This window comes from Pseudopodoces humilis, chromosome 30 (assembly GCF_049639895.1).
Source record: "Pseudopodoces humilis isolate 2021_Gansu_Grassland_sample_001 chromosome 30, ASM4963989v1, whole genome shotgun sequence".
In the NCBI taxonomy this organism is placed as follows: Eukaryota; Metazoa; Chordata; class Aves; order Passeriformes; family Paridae; genus Pseudopodoces; species Pseudopodoces humilis.
Window position 1 is genome coordinate 1,320,127 of NC_142229.1, and position 17,349 is coordinate 1,337,475.

The 17,349-nt window shown below is 60.0% G+C and overlaps 1 protein-coding gene across 1 annotated transcript; it reads left to right on the plus strand.

Moving 5' to 3' along the window:
- The first annotated feature begins 5,146 nt into the window (after positions 1 to 5,146).
- TGFA (transforming growth factor alpha) lies at positions 5,147 to 16,189 on the plus strand. Its single transcript, XM_005532248.3, has 6 exons — positions 5,147 to 5,227; positions 8,419 to 8,472; positions 12,627 to 12,741; positions 13,616 to 13,765; positions 14,599 to 14,711; positions 15,663 to 16,189. The coding sequence occupies exons 1-6, from the start codon at positions 5,197 to 5,199 to the stop codon at positions 15,668 to 15,670; spliced, it is 471 nt and encodes a 156-aa protein (XP_005532305.1). The 5' UTR covers positions 5,147 to 5,196; the 3' UTR covers positions 15,671 to 16,189.
- The last annotated feature ends 1,160 nt before the right edge of the window (positions 16,190 to 17,349 follow it).

The window sequence follows — 17,349 nt, forward strand, 5'->3', positions numbered from 1 at the left end:
ATTGGGGGCTCCAAAAACAGCCCCAGGATGGGTCAGACCCCCAAAATTGGGGCTGGGGCAGCAGGAAGGGGTTGACGGCGGGGCCGGGGCAGCCGCATTCCTGCTCCTGGGAATAACGCTGGATTTATTCTCCGCACAAACAAACCCGGGGGGGGGTCACTCCCCGCCCCATCGATTCCAGGGCCCCACCGAGGAGCCAAAACCATCCCGGAGGCGACAATTTGGGATTGTGCGAGCCCCGGGAAGGGCCGGGGGGAGCCCGGGGCCGTGTTTTCCCTCGGCCTCATTTTCACCTTCCCTATCCAAGATCAACAGGCGGCCGGAGGATTCCTGCCGGACGGGAGCACACAGCGCCCTTGTTCCCGGAACGCCGGGATTTGGGGGATTTTTCCTGCTTTTTATTTATTTTTTTTATTTTTTTTCTTCATGGCCACGTTGGAAAATCAGGGATTGAAGTCACGGCAGAGCGAGAGGGATGAGGATCTGGATCAAGGAGAATATTCCCGACACATCTCAAGGAGTTGGAGTCGTCTCCATGGGGGCACGGAGGGTGTCCCTAAATCCCAAAATCCCAGATTTCGGGTGGGTTTTCCCATTAATTGCAGGGTCACCCTCCAGCCTGGATAAATCCCAAAATCCCAGATTTTGGGTGGGTTTTCCCATGGAGTGGGGTCTGCAGTGTCACCCTCCAGCCTGGATAAATCCCAAAATCCCAGATTTTGGGTGGGTTTTCCCATTAATTGCAGGGTCACCCTCCATCCTGGATAAATCCCAAAATCCCGTATTTTGGGTGGGTTTTCCCATTAACTGCAGTGTCACTCTCCAGCCTGGATAAATCCCAAAATCCCAGATTTCGGGTGGGTTTTCCCATTAACTGCAGTGTCACCCTCCATCTTGGATAAATCCCAAAATCCCAGATTTTGGGTGGGTTTTCCCATTAACTGCAGGGTCACCCTCCATCCTGGATAAATCCCAAAATCCCATATTTTGGGTGGGTTTTCCCACTGTTTCTTGCATGGACGCCCCCAAAGTGCCACATTCCAGCCCAGAAATCCCGCAGGATTTCCCGCCCTGGGAGAGGGGATGGAATGGGGGATGAAGGAGAAGGGCTTTATGCCCCTTTTTCAGGGATTTGCCCTAAATCAATGGATTTATCCCAAACTTTCCCCCGGGAATGACCCTTTAATCCCAAACCCAGCATAAACCACGGACAAAGAGCAATTCCAAGAGGAAAACCCAACACCCGGAGGCTCCCAGGGCAGGAACAATTCAATAACCCAAATTTAATTGTTATTTATTATTATAATCCCAAAATAACCCCTCGGTTTGGGGTTGTGGTTTTGTAACTCGGGAAAGGGAACTGGGAAACCTGGACCTCCAGGAGAGGGAGGGGAGGATGGGAATGGTTTTGGGGTCAGGAGTGGGTTTTGGGGTCAGGAATTGTCTTTGGGGTCAGGAGTGGGTTTTTGGGGTCAGGAGTGGGTTTTTGGGGTCAGGAATGGGTTTTGGGGTCAGGAATGGGTTTTGGGGGTCAGGAATTGGTTTTGGGGTTGGGAATGGGTTTTGGGATCAGAAGTGGGTTTTAGGGTCACTAATGTCAGTGGGGGTCAGGAATTGTTTTTGGGGTCAGGAATGGGTTTTGGGTCTGGGAATGTTGTTGGGGGTCAGGAATGACTTTTGGAGTTGGAGTCAGGAATGTTTTTTGGAGTCAGGATTTTTTTGGGGGTTGGGAACGTTTTTTGAAGTCAGGAATGGGTTTTGGGGTCAGGAATGGGTTTTGGGGTCAGGAATGGTTTTTGGGGTCAGGAATGGGTTTTGGGGTCAGGAATGGTTTTTGGGGTCAGGAATGGTTTTTGGGGTCAGGAATTGTTTTTGGGGTCAGGAATTGTTTTTGGGGTCAGGAATGGTTTTTGGGGTCAGGAATGCTGGTGGACGTTGGGAATCCCAGTGGTGCCAAGCAGGAAAGCCTTTTCTTCATCATTCCCACATTCCAGCTGCTCTCGAGGAGTTTGGGATCACCCCCAAATCCTTCTGGCTCCTCCCTGCCCTGCCACCACTGCCATTCCCGCCCGGCCCAGGCTGCGCTCCCGTGGGTTCCTGTGGGATTTTGGGATGGGCACGGCACTGGGACCTGCAGGTTCTGGGATGTTCAGGCTCTGGGATCGCATTCCAACGCCTTTGGGATGTTTGGGATGAGCCCTGCAGGGTGGGAATGCCCAAGGGAACGGGGAACCCGGGATGTGCAGTCCCCAGCCATGTCCAGCGGGCTCCTGTTGGATTTTGGGATGGTCACAGCATGGAATGTTCAGGTTCTGGGATCGCATTCCAATGCATTTTGGGATGAGTCCCGAGGGTGGGAACACCGTGGGATCGCCGAAGGAAAGGGATTTGCAGCCCCTAGGACCGCCTGTGGTCCAGCAGGCTCCGGTGGGATTTTGGGATGGGCACAGCACTGGGAAGTTAAGGCTCTGGGATCGCATTCCAACGCCTTTGGGATGTTTGGGATGAGCCCTGCAGGGTGGGAATGCCGTGGGATGGCCGAAGGAACGCGCAGCCCCCAGGGCGATCCGGTGGGATTTTGGGATGGGCACAGCACTGGGAAGTTCAGGCTCTGGGATGTTCAGGCTTTGGGATCGCATTCCAAGGCACGTTTGGGATGTTTGGGATGAGCCCTGCAGGGTGGGAACGCCGTGGGATCGCCGAAGGAAAGGGATTTGCAACCCCCAGGACCACCTGTGGTCCAGCAGGCTCTGGTGGGATTTTGGGATGGGCACAGAGCGCATTCCAACACCTTTGGGGTGTTTGGGATGAGCCCTGCAGGGTGGGAATGCCGTGGGATGGCCGAAGGAACGCGCAGCCCCCAGGGAGATCCGGTGGGATTTTGGGATGGGCACAGCACTGGGAAGTTCAGGCTCTGGGGCGTTCAGGCTCTGGGATCGCATTCCAAGGCATGTTTGGGATGTTTGGGATGAGCCCTGCAAGGTGGGAACGCCGTGGGATCACCGAAGGAACGCGCAGCCCCCAGGGCGATCCGGTGGGATTTTGGGTGGCCGGGACTCTGGGGCTCTGGAGCGACATTCCGAGGCATCGCGGGGCGCTGGGATTCGGGATCGGCGGCGTCGGGAAGCGCCGGCTCCCGGCCCCTTCAAAGCGGCGCTTTCAAGTGCCGAGGGGAGATGGTATCAGCTGGGAATGGGGAGCTGGCAGGGCCGGGCCCGCTCCCCCCCGGGGCTGGGAGCAGCTCCCACGGGAGGGGACACGGCCCCACACGGGGCTGCCCCACAGCCCTGGGTCACACCTGGGGCCTCGGGGACAATCCTCGTGGGCAATGGGGGCACTGATGGACGTTGTTATTATCGTAATGTCCATTATTGTCATGGATGATGCCGGCCACTGGGTTTGGGTCACTGATGGCCAGATTTGGACATCACTGGCCAGGTTTGGACACCACTGGCCGAGTTAGGGTCATCACTGGCTGGATTTGGACACCACTGGCCAGATTTGGGTCACCACCGGCAGGATTTGGGTCATCACTGGCCGGATTTGGGTCATCACTGGCCGGATTTGGGTCACCACCGGCAGGATTTGGGTCATCACTGGCCGGATTTGGGTCACCACCGGCAGGATTTGGGTCATCACTGGCCGGATTTGGGACACGACTGGCCAGATTTGGGTCACCACTGGCCGGATTGGGATGACCAAGGGTGGGATCAGCAGGATGGGAACACCATTGATTTAGGAATGACCGAGGGTGGCATCAGCAGATTTTGGGATGATGGGATCAGCAGGGTGAGGGCTCTGGGTTTCAGGATGTCCAAGGGTGGGATCAGCAGATTTTGGGATGGTGGAGGATGGGATCAGCAGGGTGAGGGTTCTGGGTTTCAGGATGTCCAAGGGTGGGATCAGCAGATTTTGGGATGATGGGATCAGCAGGGTGAGGGTTCTGGGTTTTGGGATGACCGAGGGTGGGATCAGCAGATTTTGGGATGATGGGATCAGCAGGGTGAGGGCTCTGGATTTTGGGATGTCCAAGGGTGGGATCAGCAGATTTTGGGATGATGGGATCAGCAGGGTGAGGGTTCTGGGTTTTGGGATGACCGAGGGTGGGATCAGCAGATTTTGGGATGATGGGATCAGCAGGGTGAGGGTTGTGGGTTTCGGGATGACCGAGGGTGGGATCAGCAGGGTGGTGGCCCTGCAGATTTCGGGATGACCAAGGCTGGGATCAGCAGCAGCTGAGGATGACACAGGATGTGCTGGCAGGGCTTTGGCAATCTGGGAGTCACGGGGGTCAGGGAGGGACATGGGGGGCCCCCGGTCCCTCCTGCCCACCATGGCCAGGGGGTGACACTGAGCTGGGGCCGAGGGCTCCCCGAGTGGGTGACACAGGGTGTCCCCAGCCCAAAATTCAGCCTTGGAGGGGTGGGGGGATCCCCTGGGGACACCCGGGGCTGGGGAGGCAGTGACTGCAGACCGGGGGGACCATGGGGGTCCCGGGGGTGGCAGGGATGGTTGTTTGGGAGGTTTGGGGGTCCCGGGGATGGCAGGGACGGTTGTTCGGGGGGGTTTGGGGGTCCTGGGGGTGGCAGGTCCAAAGGGTCTTGGGGGTCCCAGGGGAAAGCCCAGGGGAATCTAGGGGGACCCAGGGCAGGGTCCCGCAGGGTGTCTGGGGAGGGGTCCCGGGCGGTCCCGGGGAGGATTCCCGGGGGTGGGTCCCGGGCGGTCCCGGGTGGTCCCGGGGCGGTCCCGCGGGGTGTCCGGGGGTGGGTCCCGGGTGGTCCTGGGGCGGTTCCGGGGTGGTCCCGGGGCGGTCCCGCGGGGTGTCCCGGGGAGGGGCCCCGCGTGGCCCCGGGTGGCCCCGGGGATGGGTCCGGGGTGGTCCCGGGGCGGTCCTGCGGGGTCCCGGGGGTGGTCCCGGGTGGTCCCGGGGGTGGGTCCCGGGGCGGTCCTGCGGGGTCCCGGGGGTGGTCCCGGGTGGTCCCGGGGGTGGGTCCCGGGGCGGTCCTGCGGGGTCCCGGGGCGGTCCCGCTGGGTGTCGGAGGGTCCGGCGGCGCCGCTGCCCGCGCTGTCCCCGCCCCGGCCGGGCCGGTGCCGCCCATTTCCGCCGGGCGGAGCCGCCCCTCGGCCCCGCAGCGGCCCCGCCGGCAGCGCCCGCCCGGCCCGGCCCGGCCCCGCTCGCTCCGGTGCAGCCCCGCCATGGCGGGCGGCCCGGCCGCGCTCGCCCTCGGTACGTGCGGGGGGCTCGGGCTCCGCGCCCCCAGCCCCGAGCGGAGCCCCCGCAGCGGGGCGCTCCCCGAGGGCTCGGGGGGTTCTGGGGGTGGCTTCTGGGGGTCGGGGCTGTAAGTTGCGGGAAGGCGGTGAAAATCCCGTAAAAATCCCCCGCGCGGGCGCTCCCGAAGTTCGTTCCCTGTGGGAAAGGCGCCTTCGCCGCGACGCGTGAGTACGGCCGCGGTCAGACGCTTAATTAGGGCGGCTAATTAGAGCTAGGGGCTAATTAGAGCTGGGGGGTGCTGGGGGAAGGGGGGGCGCTCCGGGCTGGAGCGGGACGGGAGCGGGGATGCTCCGGGGGAAGGAGCCCGGTGCGGAGGGCCGGAGCTGGGCTGGCTTTGTCCCGCTGTCCCCGCCGGTGTCACCCACCCGCAGCTCGGCCGGGGCTGTCCCGGGGGAAAGCGGCGCTCAGGAGCGCTCGGTTCGGGAGAACGGCTGCGTTTGGTTCGGGATCGCGGCTGCGTTTGGGTTCGGGGGAGCGGCTGGGTTTGGGTTCGGGATCGCGGCTGGGTTTGGGTTCGGGATCGCAGCCGGGTGTGGGTTCGGGATCGCAGCAGGGTTTGGGTGCGGGATCACGGCTGGGTTTGGGTTCGGGATCACGGCTGGGGTTGGGTGCGGGATCGCGGCTGGGTTTGGGTTCGGGATCGCGGCTGGGTTTGGGTTCGGGATCGCGGCTGGGTTTGGGTTCGGGATCGCAGCCGGGTTTGGGTTTGGGATCGCGGCTGGGTTTGGGTTCGGGATCGCAGCCGGGTTTGGGTGCCGGATCGCGGCTGGGTTTGGGTTCGGGATCGCGGCTGGGTTTGGATTCCGGATCACAGCCGGGTTCGGGTTCGGGATCGCAGCCGGGTTTGGGTTCGGGATCGCAGCCGGGTTTGGGTTCGGGATCGCAGCCGGGTTTGGGTTCGGGATCACAGCCGGGCTTGGCCCCGCTCCAGCGCCCGGCGCTGCCGCTTTGGCTCCGGCACAGCCGCGCCGTGCCCCGGTGCTGCTCCTCGGCCGAGGCTCCCTCGGGGGCTCCGGCAGCCGTGTCCCCCCTTCCTGGGCTCATCCAGAGCTCCCGCTCCCGCCCTTCCCCATCTCTGCCCGGCCCCGCGGGTTCCCCTCCTGGGAATCCCAGCAATTCCCAGCCCGGCTGGGATCCCGGTGGGAGAGGAGCCCTGGCTGAATCCCCCCGGGATATCGGGGAAGGAAAGGGGGAACCCCTCCCGCTCCGGCACCTCAGGGCTGGAGCCGAGCGGGGATCGCGGCCGGGCGGCTCCGGAGCGAAATCTCGGAGCAGGGAACAAACCCCGGCCATAACGGAGGCGCCGGGGGCTGGGAATTAACGGGATGGAGCTGCTGGAAGCGCCTTGGGAAGGCTTGGAGTCCTTTGGAGAGCTGGGGGCTCCTGCCGGAGGGGAGAGATTCCCGGAGATCCCAGAGATCTCCTGGATCCCGGGGGTGGGATGGGGCTGGAAAAGCAAGCAGGGGTGGTGCAGCCCCACTCCAGGGCTCGAGAGTGCCCGGGAGGTGTCCAGGAGGTGTCCGAGTGTCCAGGAGGTGTCCAGGGGCTGTCCAGGAGGTGTCCGAGTGTCCAGGGGCTGTCCAGGAGGTGTCCGAGTGTCCAGGGGCTGTCCAGGGGCTGTCCAGGAGGTGTCCAGGTGTCCAGGAGGTGTCCGAGTGTCCAGAAGGTGTCCGGGAGGTGTCCAGGAGGTGTCCAAGTGTCCAGGGGGTGTCCAGGAGGTGTCCAGGAGGTGTCCGGGAGGTGTCCAGGAGGTGTCCAGGGGGTGTCCAGGAGGTGTCCAGGAGGTGTCCGGGAGGTGTCCAGGGGGTGTCCGGGAGGTGTCCGGGAGGTGTCCGGTGCCCCCACGCCGGCCCTGGGCACAGAAAACATCCCAAGGGCCGGGATCAAGGATGAGGGCTGGGCTTTCCACCTGCCCATGGAGAGGAGCTGGGAAGGAGAACGGGGGAGCTGGAATTCCCAGGGGGATGGACCCCCACCCATCCCACCGGGATGAGGCATTTCCCAAAAAACCCAGAACGGGTGAAGCCCCAAGGCAGGAAAAATGGCAAAAGTTGGGATGAGACCGGATCCCTGACTGAATCCTGGCGGGAGGTGAATCCCCGAGGTCTGCGAGGAAACCGGGGAAGCCGTGGAGGATCCCTGGGGCTCCCGTGGATCCCCAAAGCTGTGGAGGGTCCCTGAACCCCTGGGTGGATCCCCAAAGCCATGGAGGATTCCTGAAGCTCCAGTGGATCCCTGGATTTGTGTTGGATCCCTGAAGCTGTGGAGAATCCCCAGACCCCTGGGTGGATCCCCAAAGCCGTGGAGGATTCCTGAAGCTCTGGTGGATCCCTGCATTTGTGTTGGATTCCCAAAGCTCTGGGTGGATCCCTGAACCCCAGGGTGGATCCCCAAAGCCCCAGGGTGGATCCCTGAACCCCAGAGTGGATCCCTGAATTTGTGTTGGATCCCTGAAGCTGTGGAGAATCCCTGAACCCCAGGGTTGATCCTCAAAGCCCTGGGTGGATCTCTGAAGCTCTGGTGGATCCCTGAATCCCAGAGTGGTTCACTGAACCCCAGGGTGGATCCCCAAAGCCCAGAGTGAATCCCCAAAGCGCCAGGATGGATCCCTGAACCCCAGAGTGGATCCCTGAATTTGTGTTGGATCCCTGAACCCCAGAGTGGATCCCCGAAGCCCTGGGTGGATCCCCGAAGCCCTGGCTGGCTCTCTGAAGCTCTGGTGGTTCCCTGAACCCCAGGGTGGATCCCTGAATTTGTGTTGGATCCCTGAACCCCAGGGTGGATCCCTGAACCCCAGGGTGGATCCCTGAACCCCAGGGTGGATCCCCAAAGCCCCGGTGGTGCCGTGATTTGTGGGATGTGCAGCCCCAGGCTCCGTCTCCCTCCCGCCGCCTTTTCCGCGCCGTTCGATCGAAACCAGGCGGGAAATTGGGTCAAATCCCGGGAAATCGCCCTGGGAACGCTCCCGTGGCTCGAGGGGTTGGGGGGGCTCATTCCTGCCGGGACCCCCAGTTCTCCATAATCCCACCCACACAGGGAATTCCCGCATTTCCCATAAAAATCTCGGGGTGGTTTTGGCGACCCCGAACCCCCCGTGGGTTTTTTGGGGTCGGGGCGTGGCTGAGCCCGTGTGTCCCTCCCCGCAGGTGTCCTGCTGGCCGCGTGCCACGCGCTGGACAACACCACGGCCGCCCGGAACGGTGAGTGCCCGGCGGGAATTCCGGGGTGTCCCGGCATCCCAGCGCTCCTCTCCGCGGGATAACGGGGTCCTGGGTGGGATCCCCTGATCCCCGAGGGAAAAAGAGGGAGTGGTTTCCTGCCCCCCCCAAAAAAATGGGTTTTTGGTCCCAAAAAAGGGGGTTTGGCCCCAAAGGTAAACGCTCATGAGGAAAAGGTTTCCAGCCCCAAAAAGAAAGGTTTTGGTCCCTAAAGAAAGGGTTTCCCTACAAGGAAAGGGTTCCCAAAGGGAAAGGGTTTTCAGCTCTCAAAGAAAGAGTTTCCAAAAGGAAAGTTTTCAGCCCCAAAAGGAAGGGATTTCCAGCCCCAAAAGGAAGGGATTTCCAGCCCCAAATGGAAGAGCTCCCAGCCCCAAAAGGAAAGGATTTCCAGCCCCAAATGGAAGAGCTCCCAGCCCCAAAGGGAAAGGGTTTTCAGCTCTCAAAAAAAAGAGTTTCTGGCCCCAAAAGGAAAGTTTCTGGCCCCAAAAGGAAGGGATTTCCAGCCCCAAAAGGAAAGGATTTCCAGCCCCAAATGGAAGAGCTCCCAGCCCCAAAGGGAAAGGGTTTTCAGCTCTCAAAAAAAAGAGTTTCTGGCCCCAAAAGGAAAGTTTCTGGCCCCAAAAGGAAGGGATTTCCAGCCCCAAAAGGAAAGGATTTCCAGCCCCAAAGGGAAGAGCTCCCAGCCCAAAAGGGAAGAGCTCCCAGCCCCAAATGGAAAGGGTTTCTGGCCCCAAAGGGAAAGGAACGGGGCTGTGTGGTGGGAGTTCTTTGTGCACCTCGGTTTGGGGGGCAGAACTCCCCAAATCCCGGAGCAGGGGCCCTCGGAGGTGCATTCCCAGCGGGAGCTGCCGTGCCTGACTCCGGGAGGATCAATCGGTTCATTCATGGCAGGGCCACAATGGGCCAGGGCAGCCTCGGGGAGCAGGCGGTGATGGAAACCTCCTCTGGGGAGGGGAACGGGGCTGGAAACCCTTTGGGTTTGGGGCTGGAAACTCTCTGGTTTGGGGCTGGAAACCCTTTGGGTTTGGGGCTGGAAACCCTTTGGGTTTGGGGCTGGAAACTCTCTGGTTTTGGGGCTGGAAACTCTCTGGTTTTGGGGCTGGAAACTCTGGTTTTGGGGCTGGAAACCCTTTGGGTTTGGGGCTGGAAACTCTGGTTTGGGGCTGGAAACCCTTTGGGTTTGGGGCTGGAAACTCTCTGGTTTGGGGCTGGAAACCCTTTGGGTTTGGGGCTGGAAACTCTCTGGTTTTGGGGCTGGAAACCCTTTGGGTTTGGGGCTGGAAACCCTTTGGGTTTGGGGATGGAAACTCTGGTTTTGGGGCTGGAAACTCTCTGGTTTTGGGGCTGGAAACTCTCTGGTTTTGGGGCTGGAAACTCTCTGGTTTTGGGGCTGGAAACTCTCTGGTTTTGGGGCTGGAAACTCTGGTTTTGGGGCTGGAAACCCTTTGGGTTTGGGGCTGGAAACTCTCTGGTTTTGGGGCTGGAAACTCTCTGGTTTTGGGGCTGGAAACTCTCTGGTTTTGGGGCTGGAAACCCTTTGGGTTTGGGGATGGAAACCCTTTGGGTTTGGGGATGGAAACTCTGGTTTTGGGGCTGGAAACTCTCTGGTTTTGGGGCTGGAAACTCTCTGGTTTTGGGGCTGGAAACTCTCTGGTTTTGGGGCTGGAAACTCTCTGGTTTTGGGGCTGGAAACTCTGGTTTTGGGGCTGGAAACCCTTTGGGTTTGGGGCTGGAAACTCTCTGGTTTTGGGGCTGGAAACTCTCTGGTTTTGGGGCTGGAAACTCTCTGGTTTTGGGGCTGGAAACTCTCTGGTTTTGGGGCTGGAAACCCTTTGGGTTTGGGGCTGGAAACTCTCTGGTTTTGGGGCTGGAAATCCTTTCCTTTTGGGACTGGAACTCTCTGGTTTTGGGGCTGGAACTCTCTGGTTTGGGGCCTGGAAACCATTTCGGTTTAGGGCTGGAAACCCTTTGGGTTTGGGGCTGGAAATCCTTTCCTTTTGGGGCTGGAACTCTCTGGTTTAGGGTTGGAAAACCCTTTGGTTTGGGACTGGAAACTCTGGTTTTGGGACTGGAAAGTCTGGGTTTGGGGCTGGAAACTCTCTGGTTTGGGTCTGGAAAACCCTTTGGTTTTGGGGCTGGAAATCCTTTCCTTTTGGGGCTGGAACTCTCTGGTTTAGGGTTGGAAAACCCTTTAGTTTGGGACTGGAAACCCTCTGTTTTGGGGCTGGAAACCATTTGGGTTTGGGGCTGGAAACCATTTGGGTTTGGGGCTGGAAAACCCTTTGGTTTTGGGGCCAGAAATCCATTCCTTGTGGGGCTGGAAATTGGGATGGTTCAACAGCATTATTTGGGAGGTGGTACTGGGAGGTTTCACAGCAAAGCCCCGAGGCATTCCCGGCGCCCCGAGGGTGCTGGCAGCCCCTTTCCCGATGGATTCCTGCCCAACCTCCCTTTTGGGGTGAGAAGTCTCCCTTTTGGGGTAAGAAGTCTCCCTTTTGGGGTGGGAAATCTCCCTTTTGGGGCTGGAAAAATCTCCTTTTAGGGCTGGAAAAAGGGGATGCGTTAATGGCAGTGCTTGGGAATGGCAGGAGGGCTGGGAGCGAAGCCCCGAGGCATTCCCGGCGCCCCGAGGGTGCTGGCAGCCCCGTTCCCGATGGATTCCTGCCCATCCCAGGAGCTGTAGGGCCGGGGCTGCTCCGAGGGGACCCTGCAGGGACAGGGACGGATCCATGGGGTGGGAGGAGGAGGAGGAGGAGGAGGAAGAGGCTGCAATGTGGGCGACAGCTGTGAGCGGAGCTGAACGGGAGCCAGGACACCCCAGGAGGCACAATCCCATCCAGGAGCTTGGATTTGAGGGTTAAAATCCTAAAAAAGGGGTGTTTTGGGGGATGTCCCAGCGGCGGGAGTCTGTGCTGTCCCGGGATAAATCCAGCCCTGGCAATGGAGGCGTTGGGGTTTTCCTGGAGAGGATTCCAGCAGTAATTCCCACCCCAAATCCCGGCTCCCTGTGGGTGCTGACCCCTCCAAAGCTCCTCAGACACGGGGACATCCCAATCCCGGCCACCCCAAGGACATGGGGACATCCCAATCCCAGCCACCCCTCGGACACGGGGACATCCCAATCCCAGCCACCCCTCGGACATGGGGACATCCCAATCCCAGCCACCCCTCGGACATGGGGACATCCCAATCCCAGCCACCCCTCGGACACGGGGACATCCCAATCCCAGCCACCCCTCGGACATGGGGACATCCCAATCCCAGCCACCCCTCGGACATGGGGACATCCCAATCCCAGCCACCCCTCGGACATGGGGACATCCCAATCCCAGCCACCCCTCGGACACGGGGACATCCCAATCCCAGCCACCCCAAGGACATGGGGACATCCCAATCCCAGCCACCCCACAGAGCTGGGGACATCCCAATCCCAGCCACCCCTCGGACATGGGGACATCCCAATCCCAGCCACCCCAAGGACATGGGGACATCCCAATCCCAGCCACCCCAAGGATACGGGGACATCCCAATCCCAGCCACCCCTCGGACACGGGGACATCCCAATCCCAGCCACCCCTCGGACATGGGGACATCCCAATCCCAGCCACCCCTCGGACATGGGGACATCCCAATCCCAGCCACCCCAAGGACACGGGGACATCCCAATCCCAGCCACCCCAAGGACACGGGGACATCCCAATCCCAGCCACCCCAAGGACACGGGGACATCCCAATCCCAGCCACCCCTCAGAGCGGGAAGCATTCCCACATCCCTGCCTTTAATCACCCCCGTATGGAGCTGCCATAAATCCAGGGCTCAGGAACTGGGGGTGGCTTTGAAACGCCGGCGATCGGAAGTGCCTGGATCCCGGGATAATCCCGGAGCAGGATATTCCCTTCCCGGAGGATAATTCAAACCAGCGTGGGATTTAATGGGAAACAGGAGCCCGGGTTTAACTCCCTCCTCCTCCCTTTTAAGCTCTTTAGGAAATTCCTGAGGGATTATTGAAGCAGGACCCGTCTGGGCTCTTCGGGGTGGCCGCAGCACCGCGTCCCACGCGGCCATCCCAAAATAAACCCCCAAAGGGTTTGGGATTGCCCAAAACCGAGGGGTTTTGCCTCGTTTTTGCCCACAGCTCCGGTGGCGGCGGCGGTGAGGTCGCACTTCAACGACTGCCCCGACTCCCACAGCCAGTTCTGCTTCCACGGCACCTGCCGCTTCCTGGTGCAGGAGGACAAACCCGCCTGCGTGTGAGTGCCCCAGTCCCGGGGAGATCCCAAATCCTGGGTTTGGAGTCCTGGGGATCCCGAAATACTGGGATTGATATCCTGGGGATCCCAAAATCCCAGGTGTGGAGTCCTGGGGATCCCAAAATCCTGAGTGTGGAGTCCTGGGGATCCCAAAATACTGGGATTGATATCCTGGGGATCCCAAAATACCGGGTTTGGAGTCCTGGGGATCCCAAAACCCCAGATATGGAGTCTTGGGGATCCCAAATCCCCGGGTCTGGAGTCCTGGGGATCCCAAATCTTGAGTGTGGAGTCCTGGGGATCCCAAAATCCTGGGTTTGGAGTCCTGGGGGTCCCAAAATCCCGGGTTTGGTGTTCTATGGATCCCAAAATACTGGGTGTGGAGTCCTGGGGATCCCAAACCCCGGGTCTGGAGTCCTGGGGATCCCAAAATCCCCAGGTTTGGAGTCCTGGGGATCCCAAAATCTGGGTTTGATATCCTGGGGATCCCAAAACCCCGGGTTTGGTGTTCTATGGATCCCAAACCCCGGGTCTGGAGTCTTGGGGATCCCAAAATCCCGGGTTTGGAGTCCTGGGGATCCCAAACCCTGGGTCTGGAGTCCTGGGGATCCCCAAACTCCAGGTTCGGTGTCCCGGGGTGATTCCACTGTCCCTCTGGTGTGTCCCAATCCTGTGGTGACTCCATGTCCCTGTTCCCACATGTCCCCATCCCCTGGTGACCTCATGTCCCCAGGTGTCACTTGGGGTACGTGGGGACACTGACCTGCTGTGTGTCCCCAGGTGTCACTCGGGGTACGTGGGGACACTGACCTGCTGTGTGTCCCCAGGTGTCACTCGGGGTACGTGGGGACACTGACCTGCTGTGTGTCCCCAGGTGTCACTCGGGGTACGTGGGGACACGCTGTGAGCACGCTGACCTGCTGGCCGTGGTGGCAGCCAACCAGAAGAAGCAGACGATCACGGCCCTGCTCGTGGTGGCCGTGGTGGCCTCGGCGCTGCTCGTCACCGTCTGCGTCTTGGTGCAGTGAGTGCTGGCTGGGGACACCCTGGGGACATCCCGGGGACATCCCGGGGACATCCTGGGGACATCCTGGGGACACCCTGGGGACACCCTGGGGACACCCTGGGGACATCCCGGGGACATCCTGGGACATCCCGGGGACACCCTGGGGACATCCCGGGGACATCCCGGGGACACCCTGGGACAAGGGACCCTGTCCTGACCCTGTCCCTGTGTCCTGTCCCTGTCCTATCCCTGTCCTATCCCTGTCCCTGTCTTGTCCCCATCCCTGTCCCCATCCCATCCCTGTCCCTGTGTCCCTGTCCCCATCCCTGTGTCCCCATCCCTCTGTCCCTGTCCCTATCCCTGTCCCTGTGTCCCTGTGTCCCCATCCCTGTCCCCATCCCTGTGTCCCCATCTCTGTCCCCATCCCTGTGTCCCTGTCCCTGTGTCCCCATCCCTGTGTCCCTGTCCCCATCCCTGTGTCCGTGTCCCTGTGTCCGTGTCCCTGTGTCCGTGTCCCTGTGTCCCTGTGTCCGTGTCCCCGTGTCCCTGTGTCCGTGTCCCTGTGTCCCTGTCCCTGTGTCCCTGTGTCCCTGTGTCCGTGTCCCCATCCCTGTGTCCGTGTCCCTGTGTCCCTGTGTCCCTGTGTCCCTGTCCCTGTGTCCCTGTGTCCGTGTCCCTGTCCCTGTGTCCGTGTCCCTGTGTCCCTGTGTCCGTGTCCCTGTGTCCCTGTGTCCCTGTCCCCATCCCTGTGTCCCTGTGTCCCTGTGTCCCTGTGTCTGTGTCCCTGTGTCCCTGTCCCTGTGTCCATGTCCCTGTGTCCGTGTCCCTGTGTCCGTGTCCCTGTCCCCCAGCTGCTGCCGCCTGCGGAAGCGCTGTCCGGGCTGGTGCCGGGAGCACGGAGCCGGCCAGGAGAAACCGGGGGGGCTGCTCAAGGGGGGCACGTCCTGCTGCCCCTGCGAGACAGGTGAGGGACACCTGGGACAGGTGAGGGACACCTGGGGACACCTGGGACAGGTGAGGGGACCCAGGGGACACCTGGGACAGGTGAGGGACACCTGGGGACACCTGGAACAGGTGAGGGACACCTGGGGACACCTGGGACAGGTGAGGGACACCTGGGACAGGTGAGGGGCACCTGGGGACATCTGGGACAGGTGAGGGGCACCTGGGGACACCTGGGACAGGTGAGGGGCACCTGGGGACACCTGGGGACACCTGGGACAGGTGAGGGACACCTGGGGACACCTGGGGACACCTGGGACAGGTGAGGGACACCTGGGGACATCTGGGACACCTGGGATAGGTGAGGGACACCTGGGAACACCTGGGGGCACCTGGGGACACCTGGGACAGGTGAGGGACACCTGGGACACCTGGGATAGGTGAGGGACACCTGGGAACACCTGGGATAGGTGAGGGGACCCAGGGGACAGGTGAGGGGACCCAGGGGACAGGTGAGGGGACCCAGGGGACACCTGGGACAGGTGAGGGGACCCAGGGGACACCTGGGATAGGTGAGGGGCACCTGGGGACACCTGGGGACACCTGGGACAGGTGAGGGACACCTGGGGACACCTGGGGACACCTGGGACAGGTGAGGGACACCTGGGGACACCTGGGGACACCTGGGACAGCTGAGGGGACAGGTGGGACAGGTGAGGGGCACCTGGGAACACCTGGGACAGCTGAGGGGACAGGTGGGACAGGTGAGGGACACCTGGGACAGGTGAGGGGACCCAGGGGACAGGTGAGGGGACAGCTGGGAACACCTGGGACAGGTGAGGGGACAGGTGGGACAGGTGAGGGACACCTGGGACAGGTGAGGGGACCCAGGGGACACTGGGGGCCGTCACTGCCGCTGTCCCCTGCCAGCTGAGGCGCAGGTGACAGCATCCTGCCATTCCTGTCCCCACAGGTGTGTGACAGAGCCGGGAGCACCTGGGGACCCCCCGGATCCTTTTTGGGGCGTTTTCCCCTTTTCCCGTCGCTTTCCTGGGCAGGAGCCCAGCCCCGGGCATTTCCTTTGCCTTTGGGGTGGTTCTCCCGCCATTTCCACCCTCCCAAATATTTGGGTTTTCCACCAAAAACCCCGGCCAGGATGGGGCTTTATTTTTCTACAGAGAAAAAAAAAAACCCAGCTCCTTTTTGGGGACAAATCCCAGCTTTTTATTAATAATAAATGAACTTAAATCCCAGGAAACCTCCTTGGGCTGGAGCTCCAACCTCTGGCACGGCCTTAATTTCCCCTTTAGTCCTCCTCATAACCAACCCAGAGCTTTTCCCTCTCTTTTGGGGTTGTTTTTGGGGTTTTTTGTTTAATTTTTAAAGTCATGGTTACTCTCATGTCTTCTGTATATGTTGCACTGAAAGTTAATATTTAATGTTTTAATTTATTTCGAGTGGTTTAAATTAATTTTGATTCCTATAAAGATGTTCTTGTCAGCGCCTGGTCTTGGGTTTTGTTTTGGGGTTTGGTTTTTTTCCCCCGTCCTAATAATTTGGGTTAGAGTTATTTGATGTAAAAGGTGATTTTTTAGCCCAGAAAATTCGTGGTTTGGGGTTTTTTTTTTTTTGGGGGGGGGGGGGGATATTTGGGAAGGAGATGCTGGAATATTCCCAGGGATGGCTGAGCCCAAATTTCCCATGATTTCACCCCAAATTTTAAAGCCCAATGCCCCAAAAATGAACTCAGCCCCATTTTCCCATGATTTCACCCCAAATTTTAAAGCCCAATGCCCCAAAAATGAACTCAGCCCCATTTTCCCATTATTTCACCCCAAATTTTGCAGTCCTTATCCCCCAAAAATGAACTCAGCCCCATTTTCCCATGATTTCATCCCAAATTTTAAAGCCCAATGCCCCAAAAATGAACTCAGCCCCATTTTCCCATGATTTCATCCCAAATTTTAAATCCCAATGCCCCAAAAATGATCTCAGCCCCATTTTGGGGTGGTCCTGGAGGTTTTGGGGTGATTCCCAACAGGTTTGGGATGGTCCTGGAGGTTTTGGGGTGATTCCCAACAGGTTTGGGGTGGTCCTGGAGGTTTTGGGGTGATTCCAAACAGGTTTTGGGTGGTCCTGGAGGTTTTGGGCAATTCCCGGCAGTTTTGGAGGTTTTGGGCAATTCCAGGCAGTTTTGGGGTGGTTCTGGAGGTTTTGGGGCGATTCCCGACAGGTTTGGGGTGGTCCTGGAGGTTTTGGGGTGATTCCTGGCAGTTTTGGGATGGTCCTGGAGATTTTGGGGTGATTCCCGGAAATTTTGGGGTGGTCCTGGAAGTTTTGGGGCAATTCCCGGCAGTTTTGGGGTGATTCCCAACAGGTTTGAGGTGGTTCTGGAGGTTTTGGGGCAATTCCTGGCAGTTTTGGGGTGGTCCTGGAGGTTTTGGGGTGATTCCCGGCAGTTTTGGGGTGGTCCTGGAGGTTTTGGGGCGATTCCCGGCAGTTTTGGGGCGATTCCCGACAGGTTTTGGGGTGGTCCTGGAGGTTTTGGGCAATTCCCGGCAGTTTTGGGTTGGTCCTGGAGGTTTTGGGGCGATTCCCGACAGGTTTGGGGTGGTCCTGGAGGTTTTGGGGTGATTCCTGCCAGGTTTGGGATGGTCCTG

Excerpts from the sequence above, each read along its gene's own strand:
- TGFA (XM_005532248.3), top strand. The coding sequence starts at position 5,197 with ATGGCGGGCGGCCCGGCCGCGCTCGCCCTCG. Across the intron at positions 5,228-8,418 it reads CCCGGCCGCGCTCGCCCTCG|GTGTCCTGCTGGCCGCGTGC; the intron begins GTACGTGCGGGG and ends CCCTCCCCGCAG. Across the intron at positions 8,473-12,626 it reads CACCACGGCCGCCCGGAACG|CTCCGGTGGCGGCGGCGGTG; the intron begins GTGAGTGCCCGG and ends TTTTGCCCACAG.